At 30.6% G+C, this 15,991-nt stretch overlaps 1 protein-coding gene across 1 annotated transcript in view; it reads left to right on the top strand.

Moving 5' to 3' along the window:
- The window catches only part of nAChRalpha5 (nicotinic Acetylcholine Receptor alpha5), an 89,037-nt gene extending 73,307 nt beyond the window's left edge, over positions 1 to 15,730 (top strand). The window contains exons 10-14 of the mRNA XM_002057474.4: positions 8,179 to 8,330; positions 8,417 to 8,539; positions 8,701 to 8,839; positions 9,739 to 15,504; positions 15,594 to 15,730. Coding sequence (XP_002057510.3) covers positions 8,179 to 8,330; positions 8,417 to 8,539; positions 8,701 to 8,839; positions 9,739 to 9,891 — 567 coding nt within the window. The 3' untranslated portion in view covers positions 9,892 to 15,504; positions 15,594 to 15,730. The remainder of the gene's footprint in view (positions 1 to 8,178; positions 8,331 to 8,416; positions 8,540 to 8,700; positions 8,840 to 9,738; positions 15,505 to 15,593) is intronic.
- Positions 15,731 to 15,991: the final 261 nt, after the last annotated feature.

The following is a 15,991-nucleotide window of genomic DNA, read 5'->3' as shown; positions in this document are numbered from 1 at the left end:
GAAAGAACCTAACATGAAATTACAAAGGTGGAAGATCAAGCTAAATGAGTTTGATTTCCAAATTAAATACGTCCCAGGAAAAGAAAATTATGTGGCAGATGCTCTGTCCAGAATTCAATTAAACGAAAACTTCTTAGGCGAAGATACAATTAGCACAAGAGCAACAATACATAGTGCTCAAGAAGACAACAGTAACCATTTACAAATCACAGAAAGACCACTTAATTATTATAATCGACAAATAGAATTTGAAAAAGGAACCGAGAACGAAACAAAAGTTACGAATTACTTTCACAAAACCAACATAAAAATTACGTACAAAGACATGACTAATACGCATGCCAAAGAATTAATAAAAGAATACTTATGCACAAAGAAAAGTGTGCTATACTTCCACAACGAAGCAGATTTTCCAATTTTTCAAGAAGCCTACTTAGAAATAATAAGTCCGAATAATTCAACAAAGGCAATGAAAACTAGTACAAAATTAATAGACCTTCAAACATACGCAGAATTCAAAGAATTAATATTAAAAAAGCACAAAGAATTATTACATCCAGGAATTGAAAAAACTATCAATTGGTTCAAAGAAACCCACTATTTCCCAGATTATCAAAATTTAATTCAAAATCTAATAAATGAATGTGAGATTTGCAACATCGCAAAAACAGAACACAGAGATACAAAATTAACTTTCGAAATAACTCCGGAAATCGCTAATATCCGAGAAAAATATGTAATGGATTTTTACATAGTAGGAGATAAACAATTTTTATCTTGCATTGATATCTATTCAAAATTTGCATCATTAATAGAAATAAAAAGTAGAGACTGGCTAGAAACCAAACGAGCTATATTACAAGTGTTCAACCAAATGGGTAAACCCATCGAAATAAAGGCAGACAAAGACTCAGCTTTTATGTGCACAGCTTTACAATTATGGCTAAAATCAGAAGCAGTAAATATTAATATAACCACTAGTAAAAATGGTATATCCGACGTAGAACGATTTCATAAGACAGTTAACGAAAAACTAAGAATCATTAACAGCGACTCAGACGTCGAAAATAAACTTACAAAATTTGAAACTATACTCTACACGTACAATCATAAAACAAAGCACAAAACGACTAACAGAACACCAGCGGACATATTCATATATGCAGGTACACCAGAGTATGACACTCAAGCTAATAAAGAAAAACTAATAAATAATCTCAACAAAAAACGAACAAATTATGAAATTGACACTAGATACAAACACTCACCGTTAGTTAAATCAAAGACGACAACCCCGTTCAAGAAAACAGGAGAACTAAGACAAATCGACGACAAACATTTTGAGGAAACTAACAGAGGCAGGAAAATAACACATTACAAAACCAAATTCAAAAAGAAAAAGAAGACTAATCAAAGCAAATATAACAATTACAGGTCAACAACAGACAGCGATCAAAACATACAAGCACCAGCTTAAATTAATTATTATAATATTACTATCAATAACTGTAAACTATATAAATGCACAGAGTATTGAAATTAATCCTATCAAAGCCCATAACGGATATCTCATATTTAAAACAGGAACCATAGACATTCCGACAGATTACGAATTCCACTGTTTAACGGTTAATATAACAAAAACCGAAGAAACTTTTAACAATTTAATTGAACAAAGTAAAGAATTCAATAACCTTATACAAATCGAATACCTAGTAGAAAAATTAAACAGAGAAATAAACGGCTTAAAAATAGCCAAACGCAGCAAAAGAGGTTTAGTTAACATAGTAGGAACAGCATATAAATACTTATTTGGAACATTAGATCAAGAAGACAAAGCAGAAATTGAACAAAAAATAAGCAACTTAGCAGAAAACAGCGTCCAGGTTAACGAATTAAATTATATAATAGAAGCTATAAACAAAGGAATAGAAATCATGAACGAACTAGATCAAGAGAAACAAAAAGGAAAGAAATTAGATATCCTTATATTTAACTTACAACACTTTACAGAATATATAGAAGACATTGAGATGGGAATGCAGCTCACAAGATTAGGAATTTTTAACCCAAAATTACTAAAACATGACTATTTGTTGCATGTTAATTCTGAGAAATTGTTGAATACAAAAACTTCCACTTGGTTTAAATCAGATACAAACGAAATACTGATAATATCCCATATTCCTCGAGAAATAATAAAAAGCCCGGTATTCGAAATAATTCCATACCCGGATGAAAATAATAATATTTTGACAGAAATAGCTCATGAAAAATATTTTACCCAAGATAAAAAAGTTTATAGCAGAGAAACAAAAAAATTAATTAATAATGAATGTTTAACAGGAATTTTAAACCAAATAACATCAGAATGTAGTTATACTAAAATTTTGCAAAATTTTCAAATCAACTACATAGAACCAAATATAATTTTAACTTGGAATTTACCAAAAACTATATTAAACCATAATTGTATAAATAACGAAATAACAATAGAAGGAAACAATATAATAAAAATCTTTAATTGTTCATTGCAAATTAATGAAATTTCAATTTCAAACAATATGTTAGATTATACTCAAAGCATTTACGTAAGCAATGATGTTATAAAATTAGAACCACTTTCGTTTGTACAAACGAAACAAATTATAAATGCACATACAAAATTTAACAATGTATTCCAGATAATTACAATAACCATATTTGTAATCATATTAATAAGTTTAACACTGTATTTGACATATAAGTTCAAAAGCATACCTAAGAAATTAATTATAAAATATAAAAAACCCAAAGTAGAAGAAACACCTACAATAATAGGAGATATACCAATTGTAAAAGAAGAAAATGTTACACTATATCCAAACTTAAACACCTGAGGACAGGCACTTTTCTAATGGTTGGGGGAGTGACATATCCATAGTCGCACCCACCCTTTAACATAACTTAGCACATAAGCATAAGCACAATTATAAACATTTCTAATATTGTAAACAAAGAGCCTGGTGATAACATCGACATTGGTCAAGATCAAACTGTCCCCCTTTGGTAGACATAAACAATTCACCCTAAATATCACGCCACTGTCAATGTTCCCATCAGAGTACTATCCCACGCATAATTGCTGACGCAGCTCAAACTTCACTCAATTTTGACTCAAACTCTCTCAAAGCGAAGTTTGCTAAGCGACCGCAACAGTTAGATAAATCAGTTCATATTCGGGAAGCAAATCTGAATGTACTCAACAAAAGTAGCCGTTAAGTGAAAATAATAAATTGAAATATATTTTTTTATAGTAACCTAACGTGCAAAACTTAATTATATATATATACATATATATACATATATATATATATATATATATACATATAAATACATCTACAATTTTTTCTTTATTTTTTTTTTGTTTGGTTTGAGAGATGTGCTAAAGTAATTTATGTGTTAGTTAGAGAAATGTTTTTTGTGTTTCCTCAGTTCACGTGTTATTTAGTTATCGCCCCGGTACCTTGTGTTGCATATTACTCATTTGTTATTGTTCTTTCAACGTGTATTTGTTTTTGCGTTAGTACAAAAATTAAGCCACAAACTTGATCAGCAATTTGAATTTTAAATGTAGAGTCCAACAAAATGGCAAAGGCTTACAATTTTGCGGCTAAAAGCCGAATATATTTGGAGTGTTTCCGGCTGAGCGCACCGTAAAGTGTATCTTTATATACGTAATTAATTCTGAAATCGTGTTAAATACTTTAAAATATCTGTAGAGTACGCTAAAAGCATATTTAAGTAAACAAAGCAGCATAAAACGCGCGATTTAACAATTTGGCGCCCCAATTTGGGTTATGCAAAATTCTAATTCGCAACGATTTTCCGTTATTTGCAAAACTAATGCGCAGGGGGGGCTACGATTATATTTAAATCCGTTATGATATAATAATAGGCGTTCGCATATATATATACATATATATGTACATATATTTCGTATGTATCACGCATCATTGTCAATTCATAGTTCATGACATCTCGGTGAAACCTCCAAAAATTAACATACCATGCAAAATGCAATTATTCTAGTTGCTGCACCAAAAGTACATGCATACCCATTCAAATACACACACACATGTTTATATATATATATATATACATATACATATATATATATATTAATTGTTGTTATTATGATTGTAATTTTATTGTTGTTCTGCCCCGTTTGTTGTTGTTGTTGTAACACAGTTTTTTGATTTGCGTACACAGAATTATTGTTTTTGTGTATTTCGTATATCGTTTTTATTGTGTTAATTTAAAGCCTACTTAGAGGCGCTTATGCAAGCTGTTTATGTTGTTTTAGAACTATACTTGGCCTAAACCCAAAAATATCAGCCGTCTCTGACGGAGTCGATGTGTGTGTGACCCAGAAAATAAACGAAACTACAAACAGAAAAAAAGAAAACAAATAAAATGAAAAAATATTAAGTTGAATACGGAGCCTAAAATGTGACGGACGGATGTACAGAGTACAAAATGAATGTTGTAACTAATATGACTAGCCAACATGTCTGGTACGACGAGTACTGAATATGTCTACTATAAAATAATTTATGTAATGAAAAATATCGTAATGTTGATGTTGGGCCCATAATTTTCTTTATATAAGCAAATGCCACTCTCTATCTCTCTCTCTCTCTCTCTCTCTCTCTGTACAATCCATCACAGCCTGCCCACTTTTTCCCGCAACGACAACCCATTCACAAACTAACCAAGCCAAACCAAACCATCTACCCCATTCACTCTGAGCCCCCTGGCTCGTTTCTAGCCACCAGTAACTAGTTGCACAATGATTTTTTCCTATTTGTACTCTCGTATAACAGATAAAAGCGCAGCCCAATTTATTTAATATATGCTGTCACATAATATCGGAAATCTGTAAACTATGTATTTTACTTGTGTAAATAGCTTTCTATGTGTATGTGTATAGAATGTTGAACGTTTGATGTGGTGTGCCTTCGTTATTGGGTGGGTACTATTCTATATGTTTACCATAAAATATGTTTGTTTTTCAATTGTACAATTAATTAGCTTCAAAATCTGAATACTCCTTTTTATTAAGCATTCATAGTTAGCATAAGATATTATTTTAGAGTAGACAATACTGCAAGTTAAAATATTGTACCGTATCCAAGAAAAACGATGCTAATAATTTGTTATAATAATAATAATAGAATTAATAATAATAATAATAATAAAACTAATAATTATAACAGAAATAAAAATAAAAAAAAAAAAAAATAAAAATAATAATAATAAAATTAATCATAATAATAATAATATTAATAATGAAAATAATAATAATAATAATAATAATAATAATAATAATAATAATAATAATAATACTGATAATAGTAATAATACTATGCTAATGAAAATAATAATATTATATATTACTTTATTATATAATTTTATTAAGGGTAATTTTATTTTAAAAATTAACTAACTTGACCTATTAAGTCAATAGTATAGTAGACTTAAAGAAACGCAAAAACAATTGAATTATTATTATTAGAAATATTATTGATTAGAAATAATGTGAATTTGACCAATCGAAGAAGCATCCATTGTCTTGGCTATTCAAATTATTTTAAATCGTTATTGAAAGCGATTTCATGACAAGTGCTCGTTTCGCTTGTAAAATTAGAATATCAGCAGCCAAGTATAATGCTCGTCTAATTTTCGTATCATGAGCTAGTTTTTTATTTGTGCCAATTGAAAATGGCCGAGACGTCAAGTGGAAAGCAATTTCTGCACATTATTGCCATAGCAAGAAGAGCATAATGGAAAGTTGCAATGCCTTCCCCGGATTGTATGTGTATGTGTGTGTGCTCGCGAGTAGTACGTGTGTGTGTGTGTTTGTATATGTGTACAGTACATAGGAACAAGTTGTTGGCTCACAAGATGGCTAAGAAAAGGAGCCGCTAAACCGAATGCAGCTCAGTGGAAGTCAATTGGCTTTTAAGAAGTCAGTCACATGAAAAGTTTTCTATTTTTTTGTTCAAGAATGTGGACAGGCGCTTGTGCCGACTCGACATGCAATTGAATTTGGAGCAATTGAAGAAAAGCCCCAAAACGAGACCAACAAATACACACACATACAGTGTGGCAGGCGACAGTTAGCCCAGTTGCAAGAAGTTGTCGTGACACGGGCATGAAAATTGAGCCAATTGGCAACGCAGGTGCATTAGAAATGTGCAGCGCTTGGAGCATGTCAAGAGCTCTGCCCCTTGTCCCAGCTACCCTCATGTAAACCTAAGTTCTATGTGATAACAACAAATCAATTTGCACAAAATTTGCACAAAGCCAGCGACCAACAAAAAAAAAATAATGTGAAGGAGAAAACACAGTAGCTGCACACAGCTGTGGTCTGTGGGGCAAGGCCCAAGCGATATATGGTTGCCAGAAACCACCTACATACTACCTACTCTCAATCCTACTCCTTCTATCCATGTTCTCTGTTGGATCGCATTCAAAACTTTGCATTTGGTTTGCATGCCACGTCCTCGAGCGCATTTCCATGTATCCATCGCTTGTTAGCGAAACCGCCATCGTCAAAGGAGTACAAGACAAGGGAGACAACGGGCTGGGCGGGTCGACCATTCGCTGCAGCAGATGTCACTGCGGCTTGGGTTTGCAAAAATAGAAAAAATACAACAACAACAAAAAAAGTTGGGTAGTCACAGAATGAAATGCAGCTTAGCATGACAATCGATTCGGTTTTAGCTGTTTCTTTCGATGGCTGCGCTTTGAACTTTAATCAAAAATAAACAATGTTATGGAATATTTAATGGAAGCATTTACGAGGGGTCTTAACAGTAGATAGATTGTTGGACATACAAGAATTTTTATCTATGCTTGTGCTCTTATTGTTTGCTTAGCCACAGCTTAAATCAAATAAAATCAAGGTAGCTAAGGAAAATGGTATTATTAAGAGATTGTTAAAGAGCACTAGAAAATTGCTCAGAAGGGTGCAATTTTTTTTGCGAATTTATCCTTATTACTTAAGTATAAATTGTATTCAAGGCATCGTGTTTAGTTAACCAAAATAAACTTAAAGCTATATATTAAAGACCTACCGAAGATACAAACTAATCAATATAGATACTTACTTTTTAGTTAGAAATATATCGAAAAAATATTCAACAACATATATATTCGAAATTATAATTAATTCTAAAATAATATACCACAATATTTATTTATTTTATTATCAAGCAATATACATAAATAGTTTAAAACAACCCCTTATATATATATATAAAAAAAAGTATAATTAATTTGTTAGCCAAACTTGTTGCATTAAAAAAGAGCCGACACCCCAAATAAAATTCCCAACGCATATATAGATCAAATGTGAATAAATGTCTATATGAGTATGAGTGTGATTATTTGAGTTGTTTGAGTTATTTTGAGTACATGGTAGTGTTGTGCTTATTAATAGCTATCAACGAATAGAGCTAAGCAGCAAAAAGCATATGTATATATGTATCTGTGTGTGTATTTATGTGGGTTTCAGCCTTATATAATACAAAATTGTTGTCAATGCTTTGTTTTATTATTGTTGTCATTGTCGTTGTTGTTGTTCTTGTTGTCGTTGTCGTTGTTGCTAGGACGTGTTTATTGTAAATGATAAATTTTGCATGCAACATAGCTATAAATAAGCGGCAGAGCAACAGACGAAAAGCACCGCACATAAATATTATTATAGCTAAGCGTAACACCACGTTACCCAACACTAAACCGAACACTATTCACACTGTGAGGCAAACAACACTGACAACAACCACTGTGCTCTCGATGGGGGAATATTTGTTGTTTTAGTTGTAATCAAAATCAAATATAAATCATAAATGTGTGGCAAGTGTGTGTGTGTGTGCGCGTGCGTGTGTGTCCATGTCTTTGTTCATGGCAAAGTGCAATAAATCCTTACCTGCCCAGTTAAATATACCACACAGTTGGTCAGACACACACACACACCAACACACGTGCCACACTGGCGCACAGCTCATCACACGCCAAACCTGAAATACTCGTTTTACACGCATTTGGAGTCGAGTTCATCTTTGCCGTACGTCTACTAAACGTTTCAATTTTCACCTGCTGCTGTTTCTGCCACCTTGCCACCGCATATAGATACGCATCGTATTCTTATGCTGGCTGCCATGGATATTGCGCATGAGTCGACCGGGACGACCGCTGATATTGGAATTCCCGACAACGCCCTGTTCGGATACCTCATCCGAGCGCAAGCATCAGATACTATCCGATGTTGAGCTGAAAGAGCGGTACTATATACTATTCTATCATGTCATGCAATTCTGTACTTAAATCAATTATTTATCGATATGCTAAATATAATCTCTTTTTGAAGCTCCTCAAAGTCGCTGCTGGCCAATGTGCTCGACATTGATGATGACTTTCGGCACAATTGTCGCCCCATGACGCCCGGCGGAACACTGCCACACAATCCGGCATTCTATCGCACGGTTTATGGGTAACAACAACAACAACAACTACGCACACACACACACACCCCACACACCCCACACACCCACACATACAGACAGACAAAAGCACCCCTACAGACTAATATCATTTTAGTGGTCCACCAACAAACTCCGCTTCTCACCGCAAACCCCTTTTTTTTTGTTGCAGGCAAGGCGACGATGGCAGCATTGGGCCAATTGGCAGCACACGAATGCCCGATGCGGTCACACATCATACGTGCATCAAATCATCAACAGAATATGAATTAGGTTTAATCTTAAAGGAAATTCGCTTTATTACTGATCAGGTAAGTGCTGTCGTTGTCAACGACCCAAAAAACTACATAGCCTACGTTTGAATTAATCATATTTTGATGAACTTAACCTAAACTTATCTGAGAAGCTTACTTGTGACAGTGCAGGCAGGGGGGCAAGTAAAAAACTTCGCCTCAGATTAAATACCTTTGTAGACATTTGCCTTACGGTTTTGTAAGGCTCAGATAATTATAAATAAATATATATATCCATTAAGCATTGAAAATAATTTACAAGAACAGGACTTGATCCACTGTATCGGCACGTGAATATAGAAAGCCGTATCTCAAAGTTAGTTATAGGTTAGACACGTTATTTAAACAATCAGCATTTTATATGTTTTATATTGCCAAGTCCAGGCAACATGTGTGTCCGAAAGAAACAAATCGCACTATTCTATTTTATATGAAGGCTGTTTTGAAAACTCTTTTCTAGAAATTTGTTCAGTTTGCAAGCTACCTTCGACTTTGGGAAACATTTTTGTAAAAGTAGAATTTAATATCAATAGCAGTTACTAAGAAAACATCAGCAAATTTATTTAATATAAATAAAAAATTTACTATAAGTTTCATTTCTTATATCTTCTAATTTATGTTTGATTGCATGCTAAGTCCCTAAAATAGATTTTTTTGTACACCAATCCCACAAGTTGAAACCTTGAAACCAACCTTTATTGCACCATAATTTAAAATAATATATTTTTAATATATATTTACCATAGTTTAGCTGCGTTTATAAAAGCTCGATTGATTAGTAAAAACCATTACCAAATTATTTTTCCTTCTATTTTTCTCCAAATTTCCATAAAATTTAAAAACAAATCAAATTTATAATGATAATAATATAATGCTACACGAAACATTGTTAAAACTGTTAAATTGCAATTATGTAGCTACGTAAAGAGGACGAGGACAATGACATTGCCAATGATTGGAAATTTGCAGCTATGGTCGTTGACAGACTGTGCCTTATCATATTCACAATGTTCACAATATTAGCCACAATAGCTGTACTACTATCAGCACCACATATTATTGTCTCGTAGCCATATGGGCGAGGTGGTTATTGTTATTGGTTTTATTATAAAATCAATTTGTTAATTATTAAATTAATAACGAAACTTTTTAAGTAAATCTAAAAACATTAAAAAAAAAAAACCAAAATCTAAAAAAGCTAACAAAAAAAGAGAAAAAACACTTATAAAAACCATTGACTAAATAATACCAAGAAAAAACCAAAAAAAAGCATAAAAAACAATAATTTAAACACAAAATGAAACTCGTTTAAACAAATCTTTAAAAATCCCAAAACAAAAAAGAGACTTAAAAAAACATGAAATAAATTTGTTTACATATTTTAAATTCAAAAAAAAAAAAACTAAAAATAACCCTTAACCCATAAACAACATTTCCAACCCGCAAATCCCAAACCAAGTAATTAAGTTTCTTCCATTTAGTATTTAAAAAAAACTAAAAAAAAAAATGAGACAAGTATGACACGGGTATATTTTCTTTAAAGATTTGTATATTTTACACTTTAAGGGACAATTTTCACAAAACAGATGAAAAATTTTCCAAGTTTTTGTGGTAAACTTCAAAGAAATTGCAGTATTACATAAAAATGTTTCGAAGACTTCGATTGTATACGCTCAATTTCATTTGATAGTATTGAGCTTTATAAAGGGAAATACATAGTAGAAATTAAATGGATCCAAATGGTAGGCGAAACCCAACGTTTTTTTATGCTGGTTCTCCAGCAAGATTATTAGAAGTACTGAGTCCAAGCAAACCAAAAAACCAAAAATAAAAAACTTCTTGAGCATATTATTCAAGTCAGTTTATGTAGCTTTTCCAGGTTCAGATTTTTCTCTTAAGAACATCAATTCCAAATAAATAAATAAAAAAATACAAAAAAAAAAAAACTTAAGGAATTGCATGATTTAAGAACATAGGATTAGAGTCCCATACTTAGCACAAACTGCATTTCTAAACAGAACCAATATGACGACCTACATATCCAAACAATTGTACGTAAACACCTCCTAAATCCCTAACCAAAACAAAAAAAAAATAATTTATTTTCAAATCAAAAACCGAACAATAAAACAAGACCCTATCCCAAAGCTAAAAGCAATACAAAACCAATAGAATAACCCATCCATCGAAATTAAAATCTAAACCCAATTGGAATTACAAAATTTAATAAGATATACCAAAACGAGCAGTGTATAAAAAATACTGAATATCTTTACTCCGTGCATTAAAAAATATAAAAAAAAAATACCTAGCCCAGGATGTGCACAGCAAATGAAATGCAATCGACTGCATTACATTTGAATGTGAACGGCAAAGCAAATTGATTGAGCATCAAAAAAGGCGAACTTGATAAATTAAATGGTTGCGAGCAATAATATCTGCGTGTTGATGAATTGCATGATTTTTTGGTGATGCAAACAATGATCGATCGATCTATTGTCTAAGGCACGAGACTCTAGGCAAAAGTTCGCTCTTTCATTGCATTGAGAACAGCGAATGTATCTAAACTGTACACAAATTAACAACTTTCGGTATTCTTTCTACTATTCAATTATCATTTTTTTAATCGTTATTATTTTTATGTTAAAAAAAAAATTAAAACTTAAATAAAATAAATACGGAATACTGAAATTTGGTACAAACACCAAAATGCATACAAAGTGATTCAACACCTTTCTACAACAACAAAAATACTAACAAAATACCATAGAATACTGACAAATCACATAAGAATATACCAATAACAATGAACATCATAGAACACAAAACATGTCCGGTGCATAGCAAATTATGTGCTTTGCTTCAGTATTGCGAGGACAACAACATACAAGAGAGCTTTATACCTAGGTACACATATTGTATATATATATACAATACAAAATTGTATATATACCTATATATAGATCACAAATGATGAAAGCCAGATTCAAAATACACGATTCTTCTGCTTAACACACACACACACGAACATACTCAATTATTAGCTGATGTTGCCACACAAGATTCACAGATCCACGATCTTGTCGTATGTTACTGTCCACAAACTAGCCAAGCACACAATTTCTATACATAACACGCTACAGAAAATCTTAAAAATTACAAATTGCATGTGAGTCACGCGAGAGTCTGGAATGGTATAAAATATATATAAATACATATACTTATATACCAAACCCGGGTAACTCAAATGCCTCGACATGCCTAAAACAGAATATAACTTCGATATATGTTAAAATTTCACAACTTTAACATTTTACTTTTATGATTTTTAAGTTACAGCAATTCTGCTTCTAATTGTAAATCTTGTGCATTGAAAACAATCAGAATTTTTCTTTGAATATAAAAAAAAATTAAAACAAAAAACAAGAATAACCACAACAAAAACAAAAACAAGAACAAAATCAACATTAACCATAAAAGCAAATACATACATTTGCATATATAAATATATAAAAATGCAATTACCAAAAGCGAACAAAACAAAAAAAAAAGAGAAAAGAAGAGAAGAAATGTCATATGTTTAAACTTAGCTTAACAAATTACACATCACAAATAAATCATAAAAAGTAATTAAGATTCTATCAAATGGCGCAAAACAAAAACCAACAAAACATAAAGCAATAGATTTTCTCGTATATTGTGTGAATGACTAGAATTCCAGCAGAGGGGCAATGTTTTGTAAATCTTTTAATTTTTTAATTGTATTTTTTTTCAGCATATTTTTGTTACAATAATTTTCAAATTTTTTAAAGTCTTTATAAATCACTTTTGATACATTTTATAAGCAAATACAATATCGAAACTCTACAAAAGTTTAATTTACATTTATCTTTTGGTTTTTACCAATACGAGTGCACTTTATTTTGGAATCAATATTGAAATCGTAGTGTTTTTTAAGAATGTCGAAATTTGTGGGACAGCTTAGTAAAATTAAGCTCTAGCTTTTGATATAACAACAACAACAAATTAAAAACCAAAGTAACTGAAAATTTATCTTTGCGAGAAATATACTTCATATATTTCTATGTATATTGATAAAAGGTGAAAACATATATTTTACTTTTAAGTTCTTTCACAATTCAAAAATGTGTTTTTCACAATTTTTTTTTTGTACCCAAAACAATTTGCTATTGAATGGCACACAAAGATTACGATCCTAATACATAAGAATAATAAAAATAATAATAAAAGAGAACAGAGAGAGAAGAAAAATAGCAAACAAGCTGCCATCATGAAAAATAATAACAATAATTAATTTTAATATTTTATAACATTTTCCATGATTTGAGCTCATTTTTAGTATCTGAAAGCAGCTGAGAATAAAGCTAAATAAAAAAAAAAAACAAAAAACAATTGTAATTGAGAATACAGCAACAAAGTAAGGCTTAGCAATCGATAAAGGGATTAAACGCAAATCTTATCAATTGACAGAAAGAAAAACAAAAACAAAGAAGCAGACCGATTGTAACTAAGCGTAAGCAATTTTTAAACAGTCAGCAAATAGATTTAAACATAAATAATTGAAAGACAGCCCCAGTTCTGTGCAATGACGAACCCAAGTAAAATATATAAGTATAAATACAGAAACTGCACCCGAGAAGACGAGAACGCTAAGAAGCTTAAGCTGGCAGTTCAAGAGATTAATACTACATATAAGAAAATAAAAACAATATTAATACATTTCTATTACATAAAGAAAACTGTTTGGAAAACGTTTCTTTCGTCATGCATACATATATGCGTATATATAGTGTTTATCTATATATACATATATATGCTATATATATATAATTATATATATACATTTCTTTTTTACACTGAAAGCAAATATATGTGTGTATATACATATATATAAACTTAGCGTACTATGTAATAATGCAAAAATATTTAAAAGCAAATGATGAAACTTTTTCCTAAAAACTAGTTGCATTTAAATGAATTTTAAAAAACAATATACATAAAAGTATATATTTATTAAAAGAACAAAAATGAAATGCTCCTTTCTCTACTAATACAACATAAATAAAAACAACTTTAATATAATATCTAATTAGACATTAAAAATAGTCAAAAGTGAAAAAGAAACAAAAAAGAAACCAAGTCAAGCGGACAAGCGGACAAGCAGAAATCGTAAACTAGAAAATATTAAAATAAACTTAATTTTTAAAAATGAGAAAACAAAAAAAAAAGAAGAAAATGCGCTGATTTTTTATGTCGTTATTAGTATTTAAATTTAAATAATTGCATAAAAAAAACAAAACAAAACAAACAAAATTAAAGCAAAACCAAAAATTAAAATTAAAAAAAAAAAAAAAAACAAAAAGAAAACAGAAACATATAAAAAAATAAATTAGAAAAATTGAAATTGGTCATTTTGACCTAAATAGTAAATTATAGAAATAATAATAATAAATAAAAAAAAAAAAAACAAAAAAATTGAAAGGCAAAAACCCCAAGAAAAACAATTGTAAAATTTTAATTATTATTATTCAATAATAAAAATACAAAAAGAAACATTTTGACAGAAATACCAAAAAGAAAAGTAAAAACAACAGTTAAGCTGATGGTCAACCATTCTTATTGGTAAAACACAACTTTTTCCATTCCCGATCAGCTATAGCAAAAACTCGAAGGATTGTAAGGATTGCTGCATGTCCTCGACCCTGACTCCAGTGGAAAGGTAATTGCCGTGACGTTGGGTTTAATATATGTAAGATCTATGCAATGTATTATAAACACCGCCGAACCGTTCAATGTAAATATTGTTTAGTTAACTAACATTCATGTTTTATTGCAAGAACACTAATCGCAAATGTTTGTGACAAAACGCGCTCATTTAATTTTATTATTTTTAAAACTCATGTAATCATCTATTTGAACAACAATCAATACATTGTAAAAACCAAAACTTAGTTTTAAAATAATCAATATACATATAACAAACAATGCAAACATAAGCAAAAACAAATTAAAATAACATATCTATGAAATATTTATATTCAAAGTGGTAAAATTTCACATCAGGTCGCAACAGGTCTTGGTGTCATATTCAGATTCAATCAAAAGTAAATTTTACATAAAAAAATTCTGATGTCACGCGCAGTTTGTCAACAAAACCAGCTGAAAGAAATTTTTAAAATCCATGTCCTTCCTTTACAATTTTCTCATAATAGCTATAAAACAAAATAAATAAATAACAAACAAAAAATAGTATTTATCAAGCAAGCCTGACAAAAAGCGGATGCTGCGTGTATGTATAAAAGTAAATTTTAACTACATATATCTTCCAACGTACAAGTTGACAATCTGTTTTAAATCGAAATAACTTTCCTATATAGTATATTATCCACAATTTCGGCATGATTTCTCCATTTATTCCTGCTACTTACTTCCAATTCCACTATCACTATTAGAAACAATGCTCAACAAATTCTTAAATCCTACAATTATAAACACATATATTTTTCATTAATCTGCACCTAGATTTGCACCCATCTACCATTTATATTGCATGCTAAAATCACCTCACTTATATCCTGTTTAGCCAATAACATTATGAGAAAAAACTAATCCCAAATAAATTACTTTTCCTATGCTTTATGGCATGCGGTGAACGGCAAGAGGTGAGCATAACAATAATCTTATTGTAAAAAACAATTGTCAAGTGTACTAATTAAATTGTTTACTATTTCTTACAATGCTAACGTTTAAGGATTAAGGATGGCTTTAACTAACTACTAATACCGGAAGAGAGGAAACAAGATTCTTCAACAACTATAGTCTACAAAATATTTTGTTTTCAATTTAAAAACTAACAAAAACTGTGCATTAATATTAATAAAATTTATAACGTTTCATAAGTGTGTTTTTTAACATAAGGAATCGGGCTACTATTTTTTTTTTTTATTAATTCAAAGTAACGACATAAGGTATTACTCTGAGCTTTTTTTTATCGTTTTTATACGTTTATCATGCGTGATGTATTGGATTGATCTGCAAACACAAAATCAAACCCAAAGTTCGTTTACCAAGGAAGCAATAACAAAACAATTGCAAAGGAACAACCGTGCTCATGAAACCTCTTTTTTGTCGTCCGTCTTGATCACCGAG

Source organism: Drosophila virilis, chromosome 4, assembly GCF_030788295.1.
Source record: "Drosophila virilis strain 15010-1051.87 chromosome 4, Dvir_AGI_RSII-ME, whole genome shotgun sequence".
NCBI classification, from domain to species: Eukaryota; Metazoa; Arthropoda; class Insecta; order Diptera; family Drosophilidae; genus Drosophila; species Drosophila virilis.
The sequence above is the reverse complement of the archived record's forward strand: the minus strand, read 5'-3'. Positions and strand labels throughout refer to the sequence as shown.